The following is a 14423-nucleotide window of genomic DNA, read 5'->3' as shown; positions in this document are numbered from 1 at the left end:
TTGAAGGTTATTGAACAGTACTCGGCTATTCAATGATGAGTGAACTCAAAAATTTTCGTGACCAAATCATAGTAAATTATTCTATAAATATCATCTCTGTTAAAAATCACTTAATGAAACTCGAATTGTGTCTATAAATCCATGGCAACGGAGTTAATTTTAATGGCTAGAGACTCGTTGAATTTGGCTCGGTTCGTTTATAGCCCGGACTGGCTGAACGAGGGCTAAGGTCACATTAATTTGAAACCATGGAGTTAGAACCAAAGATAATACTAAGTTTAGAGCATGAGGAGGATATGATCAAATAGTTACAAAGGATCTGTGATGTCAAAGTATTTCGCCTTCCATCAAGTTTAACAAACTTTCCGTCTACTATTCTAATCTACCTAATAAGAGCCCCTTGCTGTCCATCCCATATCGTTGCTTGCTACTCACTACTTCATCGCCGTTTTCCTACTTTCTCGCCTTCTCCAGGTCCGGAAGATCTGTAAACAAGCCAAAACCGGGTGTTAAAGAACCGTCAGAAAGAGATGCAGGTGCAGCACTTTTAACATTTCCAACAGACTTCATATGACTCACTCTAATTCGTTCAACAACTGACTGAAACCGCAAAGTCCTAAATGGCATCGCTAGGGTTTCTTCTTTTTCAAGGACAAATTGACGACAGAAGGTAACTCGATAATAACAGAGAAGAACTTGTAGTTTTTAAATAGAATAACCGTTCCATACTACACATTCGATTACAAAATGTCTTAAAATGCAGAGACACATTTATATTTTTAGGACTTGGACAGCAAACAAACTTTAACACAATAAGGAGAAATGTTGAATGTACTGAGAGTCTACAAATTTGGTTTAAAAGAAAAAAACAACTTTGACAGTTTATGTGCCTCGCTATGCGTATAGTTTATCAAGTGAGTTTGGCAAACAGAGGATGCTGCCACTGGCTTGCTGTTTAAGCCGCCGCATTTAGTTCCTTAAAAGGAACTTTGCGGAACTCTTTGTAAGGACTAAGCAGCAAAAATTACCAAATGCACATACTTCTATAAAATTTACTGAAACTAATATCACCAACGGAGCAAGAGGAAAAATATACTTACAGAGCATTCCGTCATCGTCACTGCTTCCACCATCTTGACCAACATACTGCAAAAATACAAAAAATCCATTTTACCTGATTAGGTGAAGTTAATCCATTATTCTAAATGATATAAGGTGTCATATTTACCGTATCATCATCATCATCATCGGGGGCCAAATCAGCTGCAAAAGACAACACAAATGTTGAGTCAGATCCATGGAAAATCTCTCTCAAGAACTATATTCAATTTGCAGGCACATGATACTAAAAATTGTGTCAAATTAAAAACGGCAATCACGCCCAATTGGCATTCCCCTGACCAATCATGGCATTTCATATTAACAATAACGGTATGAAAAGACCAGGGACGCTATATCATTTCTATGGATTAGCCTAAGCCGCTAAAGCCCTCATATAATTGCATTTCCAGAAAGATTGTGCAAAAACTGGAGGTAGATAAAAACTAGGTAACGATAACACAGCGGGGAACATTTTTTTTTCACCGTATCAACAACTTTATAGTAAACAACAAATACACACAAAGAGAATCAATCTAACGTGCTAGAGCAATTAGAAACCAGCATTATGTACACACTACAGTGAGGCAATCAAATCACCAGATAGTCCTGCTTTCTCCTTTCAATCATTCACTACTCAGACAAACAATGCCAAGTGCATCAACGAGAAATGCAAGATATATGATTCTACTTGCCAAAGTAGGGCCTTTACATGTACTCATATATTGCAGATGTTTCAAAACACACAAGCTATGAACTTTGTGCCACCTCATGCTCATTTTTCACATTCCTATCCAAAAATTCATTTTGGTTTCACTATTCACCTCAAGATCACAAATTGGTTAGACAAAATCATAATCAGACAAACCCCATCAACCAAAACATCACAAAATTTTGAAAAATAAACCGATAACAGAATCAAACAGCTAAAATAAATGCAACCATTTAAAGAAAATCGAAAGGCAATCTATACGAAAGTTCATCTTGGGTTCACTGTTCACCTCAATCTCACAAACTAGTTGGACAAAACCATAATCAGACAAACCCCATCTATCAAAACATCAGAAAATTTTGAAAAATAAACCGATAACAGAATCAAACAGCTAAAATAAAGGCAACCGATTTAATGAAAATTGAAATGTGATCCATACGAAAGTTCATCTTAGGTTCACTATTCACCTCAATCTCACAATCTAGTTGGACAAATCATAATCAGACACACCCCCCCCCCCCCCCCCCCCCCCCCCCCCATCAATCAAAACATGATTAGAATTCGAAAAATAAACCAATAACAAACCAAACAGCTAAAACAAAAACAACCCAATTGACGATAATCGAAACTGGACAAAGAAAAACAAGTCACAAGTCTCACCTTCCTCGTCCTCATCGCACCATTTGTTCCAATCAACTTTAATGTAGGGCGCCGGCTTCTCTTCCGTCTTCAGCAACCGCTTCCACCAACCTCTCTGCTCCTTCTGGATCGAGCAGAGAATGTTCCGCAACCCAGTTCTGGTTTTGCAGCCATCAAGGGTTATTGGACCGTACAGCTCGAGAGTGAAGTGAAAGGGCTCGCCTTGGACTCCCACGGCGGAGAAGCTGAAGAATCCCTCAGGCTCGCACTTGACGGTGATGTCTTTGGCATCCGGTAGCGCCACCGTCAGGTACACCTTGTCGGAGCGCTGCGCCCACAGAACCTCCGGGTGCCGACTGGTCCCACTACAAAAAACAAAAAGTTAAATCTAGAGAGCGAGAGAGAGAGAGAGAGAGAGAGATTGAGGCAGGAGAGAGAAGGAGAACCTCATTTTGGAGGGTTGCTGCTGCAGAGGGAGGGCAGAGATCAGGTGTACTGGGTGCTGTAACAAGAGTGGGCACGAAGCAACAAGGAAATGGAGAATCGACAAAAACCCTCAACAGCCAAACAATATGTAGAAGGAATATGCCAAAAAATGATTCGGTGTAACTTGTAGATTACTTGATTAAAAACGGTTGCACTTGATTAAGAGCATTCACGTTTTTATTCGAAGTTTCGTGTCAAACTCTTCTCTTTTCTTAAGCAGTAAGTCAACGGTTCGAAGTTGCTTAGTTGATTAAGTTCATTCGCGTTTGTAAACGAGATTCTGAGTTTGAATTCCCTCTTGATATTTTTTATTGAAAAAATGGTAGTAGGCTCTTTGCAAATTAGATGCTGAGGCACTTAAACAAAATAGTAGGCTCCATAAAAGAAAATTATATAAACTAATAAGTTAATAGTTTTCACTCATAAATGATGAGTTCGATACTTTAATATAACTAGTTGATTGGTGGCTTTTGACCAAATTCTTTTCTCCAATGCTCATATCTTTTTCCGAAATAAAACGAGTTTGATTTAAGCACGACTATCATAATTAGACAACAAACAACAACAAAATCTTATTCCACTGAATGAGGTTGGATATATAAATACTATAACGTCAATGCGCTCTCGGTTTTGCGCTTATAATTCGAATAAGTTGTAAAATTAGAGCCAACTATTGTATTAGATTACCTAAATCTAAGTATTTATTTATGAACGTACCATTTATAAAAGCATAAGCACAACATATGCCATCTGAGACATCTTCAGAGGAGAACCTAATAGAAAATGCATGACCAAAAGAAGCTAATCGAAATTAAATTGCAAATGAACGATGCTCATAATGCTCGTAACAGATTTCGTTACACTTCCAATTAAGGTATACAATCTGCTAAAACCGTTGCGTTGCCTGACCTCCACTTTGATCACTAAGTGAAAGGGAAAAAAAAACGAGTAACTGCAGTAACTGAACCTCAAACCTCAAAATAAAATTGTTGTGCAGCTTACGAGGGAACAACTCGCAACTGCATTCAGTCTCCCATGTTTGTGAATTGTGATGATGAATCAGTCCCCGTGGATGGTATAACGCTCCCATTTCTTCGTTGGATCATATATCTGCCAGAAAAAAAAAAAAGACAAAACGGGTGACTGAAAAGAATGCTGAAGAATCATACACAAATACCCAAAGGTGTAGAGTGTCTCTGTAAATAGAAACATCAGGGAACTAAAACACACAGAATATCGATATTGGAACATTATGAGAGAAACGATGCAAACTTTGAAGGAACTATCTGCTATTTCAATCAAAGAATCGGAAAACATTCAAGGCATAGTAGGTCTATACGCTTTTAAGGTGGATATATTGTTACTCAAAACCAAAAAGTGAGCATCCCATATTGCTATAAAAGAAGAAAGAATCATGAAGCCTCATCTGCAACTCTATGTTTGATGTTAACTACTCAAATATATTAAACATGTCTTATATACTCAGATGAAGTAGCAAAGACGGTAGGCAATCATCCCACCGAAAGAGAGAGGTTAGGGATTTGAACTGCACTCCCATAATCAAACTTATTTACCGCCCGTGCTGGTGCACACAATATGTTATCCCACGTAAAAATTAAATTTATCAACAATAGTCAGGTATTGGTCACACTACATTAACTACAGTGGTTTTGAGTATATTTCTGTGTATGTAGTCTACATACACAGAAATTGGATACTTAAGCACTGTAGTTAATACTCGAGAGATGCAATTTATAGAATGGCAAGTAGTATACCACACTATCAAGCCTGTCTGGAGCGAAAAGGCGAAAGGGACACTTCATTGTAGACATCTACCAGACATAGATACTATCTATAACACACATATACGAAGAGAGAGTGAGAGAGGGAGTCAGAGAGAGAGGGTACCTCCCATCTGGAAGCAGGGAAAATATGCTTGTTCTTCTCATACCAATGCCTCTCAACAACCTTCCCAGCATGAGACTGCCACAAAAATAAAAGCAAAGATATAAGAATATGAAGAGAGCCATGTCATTACCAGAAATAGATACCTGAAAAGTATAACCAAGCATGGTCAAGCCATGGCATTAACTTAGTTATGGTTGTCTTACATTTCTTTAGTATTGGAAACTGCCAAAATAGAGTTAATTTCTTGATATTTTCATCTCCCAATCGGAGGATTTATATAGGAATACAAGCAATGATGATCAGGTATGAAACCAGTACAAGAAGTCATAAAAACACTGCTATGAAACTACTGCCTATACCTAACTTTACTGCTTACAACTACTTTATTAATTACAATGGAATTCATGTCTGATTTCCTAATTCTTTAGTCAACAATGGCTGCTTCAGTTAACAAGTCTACAATGGTTGCTTCAGTTAACACTCCCCCTCAAGTTGGTGCATAAATATCTCGAATGCCCAACTTGCTGAGTGAAAGATGGAAATCCTACTTGACACTGCCTTTGTTAAAATATCTGCTAGCTGGTCATCACTCTTCACATAAGGCAAGTTAATGGTACCATCAACCAACCTTTCCTTAATAAAGTGCCTATCCACTTCAACATGTTTAGTACGATCATGTTGAACTGGATTATGAGCAATGCTAATGGCGGCTTTGTTATCACAATAAAGATTTGATGGCTTTGTAGAATTGAAACCCAATTCTCTCAACAAAATCTTGAGCCATAACAATTCTTGCACGCCGTGTGCCATACCTCTAAATTCAGCTTCAGCACTGGATCTAGCCACTACATGTTGCTTCTTACTGCGCCAAGTAACTAGATTTCCTCCAACAAATGTAAAGTATCCAGAAGTCAATCTGCGATCAGTTACTGACCCAGCCCAATCTGCATCAGTGTATCCTTCAACTTCTTGATGTCCATGATTGGAAAACATCAAGCCTTTTCCAGGAGCAGACTTCAAATACCTGAGAATGCGTTGTACAGCATCCATGTGGGCTTCACTTGGCCTATGCATAAATTGACTCACCACACTTACAGCATAGGCTATGTCAGGTCGTGTATGAGACAAATAAATCAACCTCCCAACTAATCTTTGGTATCTTTCCTTGTTAGCCGAACCTTGATCAGGATAGTCTTCTAATCTATGGTTTTGCTCAATTGGTGTGTCTGCAGGTTTACAAGCTAACATCACAGTCTCAGTTAATAAGTCTATAACATATTTCTTTTGAGAAAGAAAAATGCCATGCTTTGATCTTGCAACTTCAATACCCAAGAAATATTTCAAAGTACCCAAGTCCTTCATTTCAAATTCCTTGGCTAGATACATTTGAAGTTTTTGAATTCCCTCGACGTCATCACCTGTAACCACCATATCATCCACATAAACAATTAAGGCTGTAAGTTTACCTTTATCATGCTTAAGAAATAAGGTATGGTCAGCCTGAGTTTGCTTGAACCCATAATTTCTCATCGATTGAGCGAACCTGCCAAACCATGCCCTTGGTGATTGCTTCAATCCATACAAGGACTTTCTCAACCTGCATACTTTGCCAATATCACAAGTGGTAGTGAATCCAGGAGGAAGATCCATGTATACCTCTTCATCCAAGTCTCCATGTAAAAATGCGTTTTTCACATCAAACTGTCGTAGAGGCCACCCCAGATTTGCTGCCAATGACATAAGAACCCTAATAGTGTTGATCTTTGCTACCGGCGCAAATGTCTCTTGATAATCAATGCCATAGGTTTGAGTATAACCTTTGGCTACCAATCTGGCCTTGTACCTCTCCACTGAACCATCAGCTTTATGCTTTACTGTGAACACCCATCTACACCCAACAGGTTTCTTGCCTTCAGGAAGTTTAACAAGTTCCTAAGTGGAGTTTTTTCGAAGAGCTTCCATCTCTTCAATCATAGCTTTTTTCCATTTTGGATTTTTAAGAGCATCCTGTAACTTATTAGGAATTGAGACTGATGACAATTGGTTTGCAAAAGCTATATAAGAGTCTGACAAGCGATGAGATGAAACAAAATTAGATATAGGATATTGAATACCCTTTGTAGAAGAATAACCATAACGAACAGGGGGTATCCCTCGATTTTCTCGAATAGGATAACGAGAACCAGACTCATGATGTGGTTCATTTGGATCAGCACTTAATGAAATCTCATGATTGGACTCATCAAATATAGTAGGCTGAAGAGAAGGAGAATGAGTGGTTACCTCAGGATAATTCGTATGAGTAGCAGCTGATTGGTCAGAGAGTTGGTCAATGAGGGGATCTATATGTGGGTGGTCTATCTCATCAGCCACTTTTTCTTTTTCTTTTCCTTTATCTCCCCTTTTTCTTGTCCTCTCATATACCTTCAATATTTTTCCACTCTTTGCCTCATCATTAGGCAAATTTGGACCATCACCGGCATCAGACAAGTGTTCATCCGAAAAATGCATACCACCAATGTCAAGTGGCCACTGCTCTTCTTCCTTACTCCCCATCTCCCCCTGAAGAGAAGTGACCGAATCTCCCTCTGAAAAATAAGCCTCTTGTTCCTGAAAGGTAACATCCATAGAGACAAAAATTTTCCCATTGGGAGGATAGTAACATCGATACCCTTTCTGAGTAGCAGAATAGCCAATAAACATACATTTGATGGCTCGAGGATCCAACTTATCACGATTTTGCATGTGGACATGAACATAGCAGACACAACCAAACACTTTTGGAGGAATATGAAGGAGTGAAGGAAGAGAATGATACTGGGAAAGGGTTTGGATAGGTGTTTGAAATTGGAGAACACGTGATGGCATGCGATTGATAAGAAAAACAGTTGTGTGAATGGCATCACCCCAAAAACGTTTAGGAACATGCATAGCAAAACATAAAGATCGAGCCACATCCAAGAGGTGACGATTTTTACGTTCTGCTATACCGTTCTGTTGAGGAGTATGTGGACAAGATGTTTGATGAATGATACCTTCTTGTTGAAAAAATGTTCCAAGTCCATAATTCAAATACTCTTTCCCATTGTCAGATCGAACAACTTGAATTTTAGCATTAAATTGGGTTTGAATCATTTGATGAAATATTGGAAAAAAAGACATAACCTCATTCTTACTTTTTAGTAAGTATACCCAAGAAACTCGAGTGCAGTCATCAATGAAAGAGACAAAGTATTTAGCACCAGTATAAATAGGAATATGAAATGGTCCCCAAACATCAGAATGAATAAGAGAGAAAGGAACATCACTTTTATTGGAGCTTAAAGGAAATGAGACATGATGATTTTTAGAAAAGATGCAAGTTTCACAATGGAAATTAGAAACCTTGACTTTAGAAAATAAAAAAGGGAATAGATATTGCAGGTACTGAAAGGAAGGATGTCCCAATCTTTTGTGCCATAACCAAATTTTTTCAGAAGCTTCAAATTGTTTAGCTTCCACTTGACAACTGTAACTTGTCTTCTCACAATCTGGTGGTAAGTCCAAGTAGTATAGACCTCCCCTCTCTCTACCATGACCAATCAACGCTTTCGTTCGAATATCCTGAAACCAACAATGAGTAGAAGAAAAGATGGCAAGACAGTTTAGTTGATTTGTAAGTTTACCAATGGAAAGCAAATTGTGAGAAAGATTAGGAACATGTAAAACAGATGAGAGAGATAGGCATGGTGTTAATGAGATGGAGCCTGCTCCAAGCACTGGAGTGGGAATACCATTAGCAACTTTAACGGTATTTAAAGGTGGAGTAGTGTGAGAAGCAAACCATGAAGAGTTATTGGTCATATGGTCAGAAGGCCCCGAATCAATGATCCAAGGTTTATTTGGAGCACCAAATGTGGTGTTCAAGGCAAAACCAAAGTTACCTGCGTCGACTAAGGAAGTGGAAGCAGTAGTAGGAGAAACTGAGTGAGCAGATTGATCTACTCGAGGCACGGAAGGCGTTGGTGTAGACAGGTGTGCTTGTGATCCAACAATGCTTTTCTTTTGATTTTCCTTCTTTTGAACCCACCAATCAGGATATCCATGCAACTTAAAACAAGTGTCTCTAGTATGCTTATCCTTGTCACAATAAGTACACTTCCTTGTATCAGTAACTTTAGATCCAACTGATCGAGAATTCGAGACTCCACGGGGAAATCGAGACGGAGCAGCTACCATGGCTGATCCTTCCACTTGTGGGCCAACCAACATAATGGTTTGCCTACTTGCTTCAGCATTCACAAGAGCATAAGCAGCACGAACAGATGGCAAAGGTGTTTGAGTCAAAACTTGACTGCGAACATGATCTAAATGAGGATCAAGGCCAGCCAGAAAATCATACAATCTTTCTTCTGAAATTTCTCTCTCGAGCAGCAACATCATCAGCACATTTCAATTTTCCAGGACGTAAGAAATCTATTTCTTGCCATGTTTGCTGGAGTTTACCATAATATGCAGATAAAGGCTCACCATTCAGGCGAGTCGGCAGTGCTTGACGGCGAAGTTCATATAATTTTGATGCATCTTTTTCAATTGAGTAAGTTTGGGTAACAGCATCCCAAACATCTTTTGTAGTAGAGAGTCGGAGAAAAATGGCCCGCAAATCTCTAGTCATGGAGTTGAGAAGCCAAGATTGAACCATGGCATTCTCTTCCTCCCATATAGCATACAATGCATCGGCTTCTGCTGGTGCCTTCTTTTTTCCACTGACATAAAACCATTTGCCTCTGCCAGTGATGTAGATGCGGACACTTTGGGACCACGAGGAATAGTTGGACCCATCCAACTTGTCTGGGGTGATATGCAGAGACATATCATTTTGTGTAACAGCAGCTGAAACAGTGGTCTTGGAGTCACCCATTACTACTGCAACGAATTCTCTTTATTGAAACAATAGAGAGTCAGTCTCACTGAGAGAGATGCAGGAACAAAATGCAAGGAGGAAGAGGCAATGGCACGGGTTTGTTGGGTGATTCCAACGGGTATGGTTTATAGGGTATGGGGTAGTATTTAAAATTTTTTGGTTTTTTTGGAAAGTTTTATGGGTTCGTGGAGATATTGCAAATGGACAGAAGATGGATAGAGATGCAGCGGAATGTATATGGTTAACAAGCTCAATATGGGTAGTGATGTTGGCAGATATGGCCAAAAAGAGATTGGATTTGTATGAAAGTAGAAGGCCTGCTATTCTGCAGGTCTTATGGGGTAGATGGCAGTAGTGCCGGTAGGTTAATCAGAATAGAAACTCCTTTTGGATCAGAATGGCTCTGATACCATGCCAAAATAGAGTTAATTTCTTGATATTTTCATCTCCCAATCGGAGGATTTATATAGGAATACAAGCAATGATGATCAGGTATGAAACCAGTACAAGAAGTCATAAAAACACTGCTATGAAACTACTGCCTATACCTAACTTTACTGCTTACAACTACTTTATTAATTACAATGGAATTCATGTCTGATTTCCTAATTCTTTAGTCAACAATGGCTGCTTCAGTTAACAGAAACCTTTTATGCAATAGAGTATTACTAAAAAAGAAACGAGAATGTACCTCATCCTTCTCTATTGTAGCATCAGCAATTGTTCGCACATCCTCATGCACATCAAAATGAAAAAGCTATGCAAAATACAACAGAAAATCGTAATGAGTCACCATCAATGAGCACATCCTACAATAAAATTTCAGACAAACCTAAACCTTCATACAATATTTCCAAATGATGGAAGAAGAATAACAAGATATATTGAACATTACCGGTCCACTTTTTCCCCTAGCCTTGTTTACAATTAGCTCATAGAAACTATGCTGTTGCACTTCCACAACCATGACACAAGTGATGAGAAATTAATTAGCATTTATTCAGTAAAGCTTCTACCAAGAAAATGCATCACTAACAATTTTTTCTTACATGTGGAATGATAAGATCTTCTTTTACATAGAGCAAATTCTCCACTGAGGTGGTTCGCACCTCTCGAAACTCAGGTGCAAGTTGCTGTTGAACAGCCTTAAGGAAATCTCCTATTTTATCACCTTTCGTTACCTGATGGAAACAAAGAGAATATGAAAAAGAACAGAAAAAACGATAGTTTCAATTTTAAAAGAGAAATCATGAAGGGAAAACAAATGCAAGTCAAGCATGCTTTACTTGCCTTGAGCACTCTCCTATGCCCAGTTCCATCCCAATAGCTGTAAGTAATTTGAAGTGCCTCCTCTGAAAAAACACAATAAAAGTTTCTTTCAAAACTAACTTATTATTGGCAAAGGACGTAAATACAGGGAAAATTAGGATAGCAAAATTACTTCGTATATTGTCCTGCTCAGTCTGCCACTGCTTCCGCAACCTTTCACGCTCAGCTTGTTCCTCTGCCTCCCGCTCACTGAAATAAATCCATAGCACCTCTTAAGTTCAAATGTTAGACTGAAACAGAAACAAATAAGAGGGAGGGATAAAAATGTTTGTGCATAAGAGCAAGAAAGAGAAAAATGTTACACCTATCTGGCAGAAAGCTGGTCTCCACTGTAGGATCTTTCCCAAGTCTACCGCACCGTAATCTTGTAGCCTCTGTGCTTTCTGTAGAACAAGAATCAGCATTAAGTTTCTAGTGGGCATCCACAAAAAACACTAGATGAGAATAATCTCAAGTGACCACTAAAACATCAACTATCTAAATATAGCCTCCCATCAAAAAATTAGAATGGACGCTTCTATACATGCGAGTTGCAACAAATATCAGTCTAGATCTACGCCTAATGTTCATCAGGGGAGAATATGTCACATAAAATGGTGAAAAGAAATGCTAAATCAATCTACAAAGTTCCATACAATAAACCTTAGTGACAGTCGGTCATTAAAAATAAGAACAATATGCATCCTATGAGCAACTTAAGGCACTGCATAACCAGAATAAGTTTTTTAATTCTTTAAGGAGAGAAGTTCTCGCTATTTTCACCATCTTCCTCTTCAATTCCATCCTCTATGTCATCTGCAAAGGACAATCGAGAACCCCCCTTTATCTTCCTCTTCTTTCGCTTTTGTAATTGAAGAAGCTCCTCCCTGAATTATAAAAGGAAAAACAAAATTAGACTGTTGCATGTCATTGACAAATATAAACACTTTCAGATGTTCATAAATCAAACAGCAACACAGTCATCTGTTACGAAACTCACTCTTGTTGTAGCTTCTGAAGTTTCTCCTTTTCTTCCTCCTCAAATTTGATCTTAATATTTTCTTTCTACAACATAAATTCACAGCACAAGCACTGCACTTTAACCATCATATGCTTCCATTAGTATAAGTAAAAGAAAGCAATCCTAGTTGTTTAGTATTTACCTTCTCCACATACTGCTCCCTTGTTACCAAACCAATGGTTTCCTTCTTAAATGCCGTCTCAAGAATCTGAAATATCAATCAAGAAAATCATTAATCAACGATAAAAAATCTGTCCGTACAAAACTTGTTATCTATATCTATTGTAAGTTTGTAACACACCTATTTGGTACCACATAAATCGTAAGGACAAGAATTTTTTTTTAATGAATAGGCTCACAACTTTCATGCTTCTCATCATTGGTAAACCAGAGAGTACACAGAACCAACATTAAAAAGTCATAAGATTTCTGACACCGAAATATATGCGCATGGGGAACTTTAAAGCCCTAGATATGAGTTCGGTTTCAAGTACAGACCTCAGAGGTACTTGACCCGAATTGGAGGAGACCCGGCTGGCCTGTATCGTTGGCTGACTTGCTTTTGAGCTCATGAATTTTCTGGCGCTCGGCTTCTCTTTGCTTCTCAAGCCTTCGGATCCTCACGGCATCTTGGGCCGTGCCCACATATCCGTCTCCCATGCCCGACATCTTTTCCTTCCTCTCTGTTCAACCCCTACCCCTCCTCTTATCCCTTACTTTGAACTGATAGAATAAATTAAGGTTAATAATCTAGGTTCTTGTTAAAACCAACTCCTCAGCATAAACCTACAAGAAATCTGACCTGTATTATTAAAAACTTTCAAAATTTGTATTAAATAAAAGGGAATTTCAGCATTAAATTAACAGCTTTAGAACTCATATAAATCATAAATTCGAGAAATTACATGCTCAGAACGGGAAATTTGAGAAATTACTACTGGTTGTAATAAGGAAAATGTACCAATTTAAATATCAATTAGAAGTTGCCACTCAAAGCTCAAATATTTGTTTTCCCTAAACAAGGACTGCAGATAATAAAACTCGATCAAGAACGCATTTTCTCAAGAAATCGGTCCTGTTATTACCTCAATTAGCAAAATTAAGCCACAATTTAATCATAAATTAACAGTTTATAATCAAGGATTGAAGGATGATGAGGTACCTGGGTGCGAAGAGACGAATTGAGGAAGAAGAAGACGAGCCGATTAGAAGAATCCGAATGAGAAAAGGAGGGAAGACCAAATTAAAGGGGGGTGACGATGGTTGCGAAGGGAAGCGGGGAGGTGTCCTTTTAAGTAGGTTACGTGGCGACCCTCAAGTATTTTTTGATGAATTCAAAACTTTGTTATTATTTCACTCAAATTAAAATACATCTTGTAATATAAAAATAAAAAATTACACGAGACATATAAGTTTGTTATTTATTTATGAAAAAATTAGTATCCAGTTCTAGTTTCTAATATTTATTGACTAAAATCTTATTAGTTTTTAGATTTTGATCAAATTCCCTAGTATTAATATATTAATGAATTACATGTAAGCTACATAATTTTTATCTTTAATATTTTTAATCCCATAAATTATGCGTTTTATTTAAAATCTCATTAACATAAATAACTACAAATTTCATTTTCAGTTTAAAAATAAAATAAATACATTATTACATTAATGTCAGGGATTTTGATCAAAAACTAAAAATCACAAAGATTTTAGTCAAAGAACATTGATAGTTAAGGACCACATCCAAAGTGTCCCTTTATTTATATTAGAATATAAATGATGACACCATTTTATGGTGTCCAAACTACATAAAATGGGGCGTTACGGTTGTCCAAAAACAAATTATGAAATGTCATGCGGGAAGGTCTGGAATACTATGATAACGTATCAGATTTAACGTCCTCATTGGGTTGGAAGTGCGTGAGGTATATCATCCCAAACGTCGTGTCATGTAAAAAGAAATTTTGCATGTAACATTATATATTTTGACATGAAACGCCAATTAATATAATTTTGGAAAAGAATCCGGTTCTTTTCCCAGCGATTCGGAATATCTCGTGATTATGATCATTCATCGTACATCGTGAGATCAGAAATCATTTAAAATTTAAATTTTAAAATTAAATATAAATAGTACTTAACAAAAACTGATCGCAGGATGTACGATGAATGACCATAATCACCGGATCCCTTGGGTATCTGTTTGGGCCCGAAATATTATTGCTGGGCCGAGCAGCAGGATGTGCTCGGCCCAAGGAGATGATAAATACTATGGGCCGAATAATAAGGCCCGGGCCAGCTGGCAGGGTCGGCCAAATCCCATCAGAGGTAATCCGGATAAATAGAAA

At 37.9% G+C, this 14423-nt stretch overlaps 2 protein-coding genes and 1 pseudogene across 3 annotated transcripts; all 3 read right to left on the bottom strand.

The window, feature by feature from the left end:
- Positions 1-254: 254 nt before the first annotated feature.
- Positions 255-3047, bottom strand: LOC137745352 (co-chaperone protein p23-2). The gene is made up of 5 exons (XM_068485296.1): positions 2896-3047; positions 2471-2814; positions 1229-1263; positions 1101-1146; positions 255-485 (listed from the first exon to the last, which is right to left on the bottom strand). Exons 1-5 carry the CDS (start codon positions 2898-2900, stop codon positions 454-456), a joined length of 462 nt encoding a protein of 153 aa, XP_068341397.1. The 5' UTR covers positions 2901-3047; the 3' UTR covers positions 255-453.
- A 699-nt stretch (positions 3048-3746) lies between these two features.
- Positions 3747-13362, bottom strand: LOC137745790 (protein XAP5 CIRCADIAN TIMEKEEPER-like). Of its 2 annotated transcripts, none has more exons than XM_068485803.1 (13): positions 13238-13362; positions 12574-12798; positions 12218-12283; positions 12055-12119; positions 11829-11941; positions 11380-11458; positions 11188-11264; positions 11037-11098; positions 10796-10927; positions 10642-10695; positions 10438-10503; positions 4844-4918; positions 3747-4045 (listed from the first exon to the last, which is right to left on the bottom strand). In XM_068485803.1, the coding sequence occupies exons 2-13, from the start codon at positions 12742-12744 to the stop codon at positions 3995-3997; spliced, it is 1011 nt and encodes a 336-aa protein (XP_068341904.1). In that variant the 5' UTR covers positions 12745-12798; positions 13238-13362; the 3' UTR covers positions 3747-3994. The 2 variants fall into 2 exon arrangements, with proteins under 2 accessions (XP_068341904.1, XP_068341905.1); XM_068485804.1 differs by having other exon boundaries at positions 11838-11941.
- On the bottom strand, positions 8165-10152 carry LOC137744198 (uncharacterized; annotated as a pseudogene).
- Positions 13363-14423: the final 1061 nt, after the last annotated feature.

Source organism: Pyrus communis, chromosome 9 (assembly GCF_963583255.1).
Source record: "Pyrus communis chromosome 9, drPyrComm1.1, whole genome shotgun sequence".
Classification (NCBI taxonomy): Eukaryota; Viridiplantae; Streptophyta; class Magnoliopsida; order Rosales; family Rosaceae; genus Pyrus; species Pyrus communis.
The sequence above is the reverse complement of the archived record's forward strand: the minus strand, read 5'-3'. Positions and strand labels throughout refer to the sequence as shown.

Excerpts from the sequence above, each read along its gene's own strand:
- LOC137745790 (XM_068485803.1), bottom strand. The coding sequence starts at position 12,744 with ATGTCGGGCATGGGAGACGGATATGTGGGCACGGCCCAAGATGCCGTG. Across the intron at positions 10,928-11,036 it reads GGCATAGGAGAGTGCTCAAG|GTAACGAAAGGTGATAAAAT; the intron begins GCAAGTAAAGCA and ends TGTTTCCATCAG. Across the intron at positions 10,504-10,641 it reads CTAGGGGAAAAAGTGGACCG|CTTTTTCATTTTGATGTGCA; the intron begins GTAATGTTCAAT and ends TATTTTGCATAG.
- LOC137745352 (XM_068485296.1), bottom strand. Across the intron at positions 1,147-1,228 it reads ATGATGATGATGATGATACG|TATGTTGGTCAAGATGGTGG; the intron begins GTAAATATGACA and ends GTATTTTTGCAG. Across the intron at positions 486-1,100 it reads TGACGATGACGGAATGCTCT|ATCTTCCGGACCTGGAGAAG; the intron begins GTAAGTATATTT and ends GCTTGTTTACAG.